Source organism: Rattus rattus, chromosome 5 (assembly GCF_011064425.1).
Source record: "Rattus rattus isolate New Zealand chromosome 5, Rrattus_CSIRO_v1, whole genome shotgun sequence".
Lineage (NCBI taxonomy): Eukaryota > Metazoa > Chordata > Mammalia > Rodentia > Muridae > Rattus > Rattus rattus.
In genome coordinates this window covers 132,202,894-132,212,947 of record NC_046158.1, presented here as the reverse complement: position 1 = coordinate 132,212,947, position 10,054 = coordinate 132,202,894, and the positions used below count along the sequence as shown (strand labels likewise).

The 10,054-nt window shown below is 44.9% G+C and overlaps 1 protein-coding gene across 4 annotated transcripts in view; it reads right to left on the bottom strand.

Annotated features, from left to right (window-relative positions):
- Positions 1 to 272: 272 nt before the first annotated feature.
- Tpx2 (TPX2 microtubule nucleation factor) overlaps positions 273 to 10,054 on the bottom strand; it is a 40,936-nt gene continuing 31,154 nt past the window's right edge. For 3 of the 4 annotated variants that reach the window (XM_032904452.1, XM_032904453.1, XM_032904454.1), the window contains 8 exons: positions 8,380 to 8,518; positions 6,843 to 7,059; positions 5,790 to 5,885; positions 4,515 to 4,691; positions 3,562 to 3,708; positions 2,647 to 2,758; positions 1,884 to 2,071; positions 273 to 687 (listed from right to left, as the gene is read on the bottom strand). In XM_032904452.1, the coding sequence (XP_032760343.1) occupies positions 580 to 687; positions 1,884 to 2,071; positions 2,647 to 2,758; positions 3,562 to 3,708; positions 4,515 to 4,691; positions 5,790 to 5,885; positions 6,843 to 7,059; positions 8,380 to 8,518 (1,184 nt within the window). In that variant the 3' untranslated portion in view covers positions 273 to 579. The remainder of the gene's footprint in view (positions 688 to 1,883; positions 2,072 to 2,646; positions 2,759 to 3,561; positions 3,709 to 4,514; positions 4,692 to 5,789; positions 5,886 to 6,842; positions 7,060 to 8,379; positions 8,519 to 10,054) is intronic. The other variant, XM_032904455.1, reaches the window with a different exon arrangement.

Genomic DNA, 10,054 nt, shown 5'->3' with positions numbered 1-10,054 from the left:
GAGACTAAATAAATCCTTGTGACCTTAAAGGAAGTTATTCGCAGTCAGGCTGGAAACTGTAGGCTGTGACATCCCACTGTCTGCACTGACAATGAAGAACGTGCCCCAGCAGCGTCTCCGGGGGGTCTCTCTCAGGGTCCATGCAGTCGACTTCCTTGGTGCCCTTACGGAGGTTCCCTGCCTGCCTCAGTGCAGGGCTCCCTCATAAACTCTTCTGAAGAAGGACTCCTACAGACTGGCTGCTTCTGACTTACACTGTGACTGAAACCAGACCTAGGACTTGACTGCCTTTATTTTATGCTTAAAATACATATATAAAGGGGGAGAAGGGGGAGATTAGGTGAAAAGTAGACTATGCCAAAATGAATAGTTGAAGTCCTGGCCAGAGTTAAGACCAACAGGAAAGGGCCAGCTAATGTCTGCAGGAAATAACTACAGGAAGTCTGAGGAGTCTAAATGAGTGCTGTCTCATTAGCTTCAAAGTCTCCATGTAACTCGATCTTCAAAACCTGGCCTCCACAGTTCTCAGGTGAGTCTGAAAACGTGTTCTCTGTGCCTGTGGTGTACATGCGGCGGCTTCTACTGGAACCGAGTGGAGAACTTAGGAGACACCGGCACGGTCAGAGGCAGCTCACTGGATTTCACCTCCACTGCTGAGTACTTTCGGATTGGATTTGCCTTGTGCACCTGCAGAGATAGGAAACAAAGTCACTGAGATGAGCCCCACACCACTGTGCACAGCTGTCCCGGGAGAAGAGTTCACAGGTTTACAGTTCCCAATTACAGATTCAGGGCAGAAGAAGTACGAAGCCCAAACGGTTCCCACTGTTGCTCAGTGAGATTGGCCTGGCCGGCACATACACACTTAGAATTTCAAGCTTATCCCCAGGGTAACTTACTAGGAAGAAAGGGCCTTGCTTAACTGTAGCAGACAAAAGCTACAAGTTAAACATTTGTGACAGCAGCTAGAAAGATGGCTCAGTGGTTAGGGGCACTGATTGCTCTTCCAAGGGACTCAGGTTCGATTCCTGGCATCCACACAGCTGTTCACAACTATCTGTAACTCCAGACCCGGGGCATCCGGCACCCTCTTCTGACCTCTAAGAGCACTGGGCATACACACAAAGTGGATACGCATGCATGCTAGCAAAACACTCATATGCATAAAATAATAAATAAGGAGGCTAGAGAGATGGCTCAGCAGTTAAGAGAACTGCCTTCCAGAGGTCCTGAGTTCAATTCCCAGAAACCACAACAATCTGTAGTGGGATCCAATGCCGTCTTCTGGTGTGTCAGAAGACAGTGTACTTATATACATAAAATAAATTAATTTAAAAAGATTGCTGGAGTTGCTGGGCAGAGGTGGTGTACACCTTCAATCCCAGCACCCAGGAAGCAGATTTCTGAGTTTGAGGCCAGCATGGTCCACACAGAGAAATTCTGTCTCAGGGTGGGGGTACACAAATTGCCAGAGTGCAATTTTAAGCTTCTTTGATTAACTCTTAGTATTCAACAAAACCACAAACCAAACCAAAGGCAGAAGAGGAACAATCAAAAAGGGCAGCTGGGGAAGCAGGAGGCGTTCGTCTGTGGAGTTAGCACAGTGAGGAGCAGCACTTGGGGGAGCTGCCACTGACCTACCCTGAGAACTGCTGTAACAAACAAACGTGTACTGGGAACAAAGTCAACAGGCAGGTACCTGGCGGGGAAAATAACTTCAAAGAAACAGTGGCTGATTTTCGAGGTGACTCAAGAGAGACTGTGCTGTCTGCCTGTTTACACTCACAGTCAGTGTGGATGCTGACCAATTTTTCCCGGATCCACAAGAAAACAGAACAGAGACCAGCCAGGGCTTGTGAGTGCCCGTGCCCCTAGTAGATTACCAGTTCCTTCCGGAGCCTGGCTAGCTCCTCCTTCTGCTGCTCCTCTTCCTGCTGCCTGACTTCTGCCAACTGCTGTAGTTTCCAGGCCTCCATCTCAGCCATTTTCTTCTCCAGCTCCTGCCGCTCTTTGGCTCTCTTCTCGGTGGCCAGCTGAAAAGGTTCCTGAACTAGAGAACCAGAAGGGTTCTCTGAGTACAGAAACAAAGACAACATTGATGCACACACAGCACTCAGGAACCTAGTCCCGCACTAGGACTAGGCCAGGAGGAAAGAGACGCACGGAGTGAAGCCACTCCATGGCGAAGAATGCTAAGGAGCGAGCAATGAGACAAGCGAGGTGAGGTGGCTTACTCAGGCCTGCATGCTGCTCTCTTACACAGCTACTGTAAGACAGAAGTGAACGAATCCCAACTTCCTGCCATGTTGTCCAATGCCTAAGAAACCAGTCTTTGTGTTCAAAACCTTCCTTCATCTACATACTCCCTTCTTGGGTGTGGAGAGCCTGTGACTGTCCCTGAAAGGCCATCTGTGTCTGCTATCAGTCTGCCCCAACATACTTGACAATACTCAAGGGGAGTTACTGGCTCCAACACAAGCGAAAGGCTGGGTCTAAAGCTACCATCCCTTCAGATAAATCAGTTCTTGTTGACAAAGCATTATTCTGATACAACCGAGTCCTAGCACCCTCCCCCCCCCCACAAAGTTTGACATTTTGTCCCAACCCCCAAAAGAGTACATTTATTAAAAAAAAAAAAAAAAATACCAGCAGCTGATTTTTTCTCTTTCTTGGGAACAAAGGGCTCTTGGAAGATGACAGTGTTTGGACGAGCCCTGAAGCAAGCGGCTTCCTTCTGCTGCTTCTGCTCTTCTTCCAGCTGTGAGGAGGAAGGTGTCAGACAGCGGCACTCAGCGTTTCTGGACTACTATAGCCGTAATACACATTCTAAAGGTTCTGAACTTTGTAACTAACAAAAAGAGAGCTTTTTATCCCCTTATTTCTTCTAAATGAGTAATTAGACCCCGAGGCTCGATCAAACCCTGGTTAGTGTTTGTTTTGAGGTGAGACAGAGAACAGGGATATGGTAAAATTATATGCCAATTACATCAACCTATAACCAATCATCTGTCTTTTACCACCTGCTATGATAAATAAAAAGCAATTATATCATATACCACGTTGAAAAAACAGCCTGTCTTATTAAGAACCAATTCTCCCAACCTATTTCTTACCAAAAGCACCAACTTAAGGAAATAGATGAGAAGGTACAGAAACTCCCGACAAAGGAGGAGTCTCCCATTCCCCAGGAGACTACACTATGATGAGCGAAATTCAGCCTGCCGGCCAAAGAAACCTGACCTAAGGACAGTCTCTACATGTTCCATGGATCAAATATGCATACGGGGTGAAGGGAGGCAAGGAGAAAATACCTGACAGAAGTCATATGGAACCTATAAAACCTAAAATAAATATTGCCTGGCCTTTTTTAGAAAACGTGATGTGATTCCTGGTTAACACAGAATAATATTAAAATAATCCAATCTGATGTCCCAGATGATTTCAGTATAGATAGTGAATCTACGGGTCCAATCTATAGGCCTGCGGCCCATAAGCGTGCCCACCCACCTACACACCCAAAACCCACCAACACCCACCATCTCAGCCGCTCCCCATTCCTACCTGGTGCTTCCATATCTCGGCCTTGTAGGCACCTCTCTTGTCTGTCTCCAAGGAGAAAGGCTCGGCCTGAGTCGCATTCTTTACCTTTTTCTCTGGCAGGTTAATGGTGTCAAAATGGGGCACAGGAAGTGCCTTGAACTTGGGCACCTAATGATAAAGAAGAAAACACAAGAGCAACATGAAACAGGTTGGCCATAAAAAATTGTAAAGAATGCTTGCCAGACGTGGTGATCCACACATAATCCCAGATCTCCAAGGATCAGGAGTCAACACACCTGCCTAGACTACATCCCGACAACATCCCGAAAGCCAAACAAACCAAAAGAAGCCTGTTAACAAGGATGATGGTGAACATTCTGTCAACCTGATAAAAGTCAGAGTTATCTGGGAAGAAGGAACATCTGAGAAAACATGGCCAAGCAAACCCTTTTCCCAAGCTGCTTTGGTTTTATTACAGCAACAGAAAGCAAGTTGAGACAGAGATAAAGCAATATTTACCCCTGAATATGTGTGTGAACCTGAAAGACAAGCAGAAGAATTCAATTTCCAAAGCAGGATGGCCTAGCTGAAAAGCAATGGACCTTGCTAGGTTTTTCTCCCAGTAAATTCTTCCAAAGCCCAATACGTATTTCCTAGTGGGTCATGCAGGCATCAGTGGAAAACAATGATCTCAATAGTAATTTTATATAGAAGTATACATATACTTTTTGTTTAGAAGTATGTTTTTATATATATTTCTATATAGTAATTTTATATAAACCACTCTGAGTGAAGTGTGTTATACATGCTTGTAATCCTAGATGTGGAAGGCAGAGTCAGGGGGACAACCACATATCCAAAGCCAGTCTGGTCTACACAGAAAAACACTGCTCAAAACAGACACACAAACGGGAAAAGGTTCCCTTCGAGGGATCAAAACAGTATTCAGCAGATTACAGAAATGAACCACCTACCTCTCCTTTCTGCATTTCTTTTATTTTTTTCTCCTTCTGCAACTGGCGTTCTTTGTCCCGGGTATCAAAGGAGAACGGGCACACCTCCACATTTCTTGTCTCTGGGATGGGGGGTTTATAAGGCACCCCATAATGTGGCACAGGTTGAGCTTTTATCACTACTGGTTTCTCCTCTTCCTAAGAGAGAAACTACAGTCTTAGAAACGAGACTCATCTTTCCCTGCTCACCCAGCTCAGAATGAGGACTCGGAAAGCACCAGATGATATAAGGCACAGATAATGCAAGTCACTCCACACGGATGACTTTCCTTTCAAAGAAAAACAATGCCCACTCAGTGACCACATCATGGGTCAAAGCAATGCAAGGGCACTGGGTAAGTGACTGACACAGTAACTCTTTAAGAATCTCAAGTTCCGGGGTTGGGGATTTAGCTCAGTGGTAGAGCGCTTGCCTAGGAAGCGCAAGGCCCTGGGTTCAGTCCCCAGCTCCAAAAAAAAGAACCAAAAAGAAAAAAAAGACACTCAAGTTCCTCACAGGAGTGTTGGAATAACTAAATGACATCAGACAGGTAAAATGAAGACTTGAAGACAGATTCTGAGTAAGCACACTTACACCTTAGACTCTGACTCAGACTCCACTAAAACATGTGATAGAAATTCATGGTTGCCAAACCCAGAATAGGACCAAGCAAGTTGTTTGGGTTCAAGCTAGTAACATAAGATTACCAAGTATTTTAGTTTCAACTGAACCTATAAAAAGGTTTATGCTGAGATCTGCTATAACATTACCCCAAGTCTGCACATTTATAGATAAAATAGGAGCTATAATAAGAAGCTAGCATGATCAATGACAATTCACATCTTACAGTCCCAGAACTCATCACCCTCAGTTACCTTTGTGACCCTTGGGTATCAAGAACAATACAATGTAACTGCTTCGTGTGAATTTTAAAAGGCCCTCCCTAAGCTCAGGAAGAGAGGTAATAGCTCAGGAAACCCTTGATTATGTTGCAAAAGCTGCATGATCACAGAGCTACAGGAATGCAGAGGCTTAACTACAAACTCTGACCCATTATCAATGAAAGTTGAGTCACATCTTAGCCAGTTTCAGTGCTCTCAGAGGAACAAAACAGATGGTCAGACATTCCTATTATTCTTATAGACAACTCCGGAGAAGAGCTGATTGCCTTTGGGCCCCATTAAGTATAAAGAATGATTAAGACTCCGACTGGCCATGAAAAAGGAAAAGAAGGCTTCCTCTTCCCAGGGAATCACCTCATCTTCTTTGACAGGCACTCGGATCCTGTTCTTCAGTGCAAAAACTGGTGACTTAGGGACAGTGGCTGGAATAACCTTCTTTTCAGGAACACCCTAGAAGAAGCATATGACTCAATTAGACATCCCAGAACAATTTCTAGTATGCTACATAAAATACTAAAAACCAGGCCAGGAAGATAAAACCCAGATGAGGGGAGGGGCCTGACTTGTATTTGATCCCATAACCCATCATAGGCGAGGACTAAATCCCAGAGTTCTCCTCTATCTCCACGTGAGCATGCAAGGACTAACATTCTCATATAAACCTACCTCTCTCTCTCTCTCTCTCTCTCTCTCTCTCTCTCTCTCTCACACACACACACACACACGCACACACGCACGCACGCACGCACACACACACACACAAACTAGTGCCCAGAGGTAATGTCTTAGAGCTTCACTCACGGATGACTCTAAACCAAGCAGAGGGAAAGATGACAAGCCCTAAGACAGGCACAGTGGCATGAATCTGCAGTCCCAACTACTAGGAGGCTGATCTAAGGACAACCTAGACATTTAAGATAAGTCTGAGAAACAAAGCAAGACCCCATCTCAAAGGAAAACATAGTGTATGGTGTGCTAGTTTATATTTTATGTAGAGACCTTGGTTATCTATGTGAAGTTCTGAAACCAATCTTGCAAATACTAAGGGATGACTCCGTATGAAAGAGGGACAAGTGTCAGCCATCACAGCAACACAGTGACAGCAGGAGGATGTCTACTCTACTGCACATCGTCAAAGGCTGCCTCCTCCACCAGGCGCTCGCTCACAGCTTCTCTTGTGCAGCCCTTTAAACCACATCTCTTTGCAGAGCACATGCTCCTATGTCTATTATTTAACCTCATGCTGCCTCTCTCATGAGACTTGAAGTCCAATTCTGCTGTACCTCTTTGTCACCTCCAGTGATATGCTGGTGTCTGGCTTACAGGACCAACTTGAACATTTCTGGGCAGATATTCAGTCACAGGCAGGCCACCTCTGCCAACCCCTAACCCCTCAAGAATTCTTACCACAACATCTTCCAAGATCTTAGTAGGGCAAGGTCTGGAATGAAATTCAAATTGTTCATCTTCGGGTTTTTTCTTTGACTCTCGCTCATGAATTCGTTTCTCAATTTCCAAATCAAAACCAACAGGCTGGGTAGGAGGCTTAACAGGTGGTCTCTTGGGCAAGATGGGGCCACTTTCAAAAATTCTGGGATCAAGTTCCCGTGCTTTGAATTTGTATCTGTAACAAACACAAAAGGCTTTTTAAAATAAAAATGATACAAAGTAGAAGAAAGCCTATCACTAAGCACTAAGAGGATCCACCATGAACAGCACAATTTCTCCTGTCTGTAGCCATGTTCACCTCCTGATTAAAGGATATTACCTAAGCCCTGCTGGGGCTCCGGGCTCTATGAGTGCCAGGGCCTGTGATCCTAGCACTTGAGGCAGAGACAGGAGGACCAGAAATTCAAGTTCCCAAACTTTGGGGGACTAGAAAGACGGCTCAGGGGTTACTCCCAAAAATTTCCCAGCACCCACACAGCAGCTAACAACCGTCTGTCTGTAACTCCAGTCCCAGAGGCTCTGATGTCCTCTTCTGGCTTCCTTGGGCACCAGGCATGCCAGTGGTACATAGACATGCATGCAAGCAAAACTCCCACAAATAAAATAAAATTAAAAAAAATATTAAAGCCATCTTCGGCTAATAGCTATTTTGAGGCCAGCGAAAGATACATGAAACCCTGTCTTCAAAAACAAAAGAAAACAAACAAACAAAAAAGCTGATAGAGGGGCTGGAGAGATGGCTCAGCAGTTAAGAGACGCTCTTCCAGACGTCCTGAGTTCAATTCCCATCAACTACATGGTGGCTCACAACCATCTGTAATCGGATCTGATGCCCTCTTCTGGTGTGTCTGAAGACAGCTACAGTGTACTCTTACATAAAATAAATAAATCTCTTTTTTAAAAAAAAGCTGATAGACAGGGCCAAGACTGGCTACATGCTCTACAATCCAGTAGTTCAGGCAGAAGCGAGCAATTGGGCTAATCAAGACAAACCTCAGCGACACCGCCAGCCCAGCCAACTTAGGGAGACGCTACTTGAAAACTTAAGCTTTAATAATGAAAAAGGCCTGGGGTTTAGCCCGACAGCATTGTTTGTCTTACATGAACAAGGGTCCTGGGTTCACCCCAGTACTACAATGTCTAGGGAAAGTCTAAGGAGACAAGTTTCAAGGCTGATTTCAGTTAAGTTCCAGGTTCTTCCAAGAGTAAAGCTGCAAATCCTTTGAAGGTGAGGAAGAGATGTCTACCCTAACGAGCCTTAGCCCTAGTTAAATCCAAAGGTAGCTCTGCTACCGCCATGGCATTGCATGTAGAATCCGTCAGATTCTGCTCCAGGGCACCTACACAGTCCCACTTCCAGTCAGAGACAGGAGCACAGCCTACAGACCCACTAAGTGGCTTGCATTTTCACGAAGAGGAAAGCAGCCACCACAGGACGGAAAGCAGGCAAGCAGGCGGGTGTTGCCAGCTTCCTCAAACACTGCCAGGGACCTACTGTTGCAGTTTCTCAAGCTCCTCGGCCTCCTTCTCTGCCGCACTTTTGCAGGTCACAGCCCTTGCACGGTATTTGGTCTGCAGTATAGGGGTCTGGGGGTCTCGTACAATCTTGTTCACAGGTTTGGAGGGTAACAAGCCTGTAAAACAAAATCACAGATGTCTGCTTAGTTCCCCACAATCCAGGTCACCTGTAAGTGCTGAACCAACTGGATAAAAACAAACGAGACAATCTGTTTTCCTACGCTCACCTCAGCTTATGCCACTCAACCTGACAAATGTTCCCTCCCTTCCTCCTGTCATCGTCATTGAAGACAGTTTCTGGGTGAATTCTTCTGCCATCTCTGTAGCCCTGTCTGATGGGGTCCTTGCCACTGCATAGGCCTCTATGGAGAACACCAACTATTTTGCTTGTTGTTGACAGATGTTTTTCTTACAATTTTTAGACACTAGATCTTTGCAAACCACTGAATAATGAATTTCACAAAACATCTGTATCACAACGTCCAGGCCACCACTCATAGCAAGTCAAATGGTAAAGTCAGGCATGGCGATCCATGTCTGTAATCCTGGCAGCTAGGAAGCCAAGCCAGAAGGATCAGTAGTTTATGGCTACTACATTTCAACTTTCAACCCAACCTCATAAGATAGCTGCACCACACAGTGGTGGGAAAGGGGGTTCAGGTAGTCAAATGGGGACAGTTATGGAGAGTTAGAGGCAAAGAGGGAGAACAACTCTGACAACAGCATTATTTAGAGCAGCGGCTCTCAACCTTCTTAATGCTGTGACCTTCTAATACAGTTCCTCATGTCACTGTGACCCCAACCATAAAATTACTTTTGTTGCTACCTCATAACTGTAATTTTGCTATTGGTATGAACTGTAATCTAAGTATCTGTGTTCTCTGATGCCTCAACTCACAGGTTAAGAACCAATGACTTAGAGCATTGTGAACACTTACAAAAGGTATTGGGTTCCCTGGTCAATAATAAACCTATTGATTTTCATAATTGCCTAGAAGGAATTATCCTATCTAGACCTTATATAACAGTGAGAAATATTAATTATCTAATTTACTTACTGGCTTCTCTTTTGAAAAAGAATTTGACTGTGAAGCCTTGGCTAGGTGGAAACTTAATTCTATAGGGATAAAAAGAATCACTTTTTCATAGTTTAAAATATTAGAACATAGCAACAATACTGGGAAATACTGTATTTAGGGTTGAGAAAGTAGCACATTGGCAGAGTGCTTGCTAGCGTGCACAGGTCTTAGGCTGAATCTCCAGCACTGGCAAAAGAAAAGAGAAATACTGTATTTAAAGCAAGTCACAGGGCCACCTAAAGCAAAGTGCTACACAATACGAAACAGAAGAGATGTGTAGATACCCCAAAACACATCCCATTTTACCCAAAATACTAGCCATATTCAGTTTTGTTTTGAGACCAGTTAGTTCTGTGCAGCCCAGGCACCCTCGAAATTACTGTTTAGACCAAGCTGGACTTGAGCCCCTACCTCCCAAATGCTGGGATTAGAAGCAAGCATCGGGGGTTAGAGTAGAGAGATGGCTCAGTGGTTAAGAGTACTGACTGCTCTTCCAGAGGTCCTGAGTTCAAATCCCAGCAACTACATGGTGGCTCACAACCATCTATAATGAGATCTGCTGCCCTCTTCTGG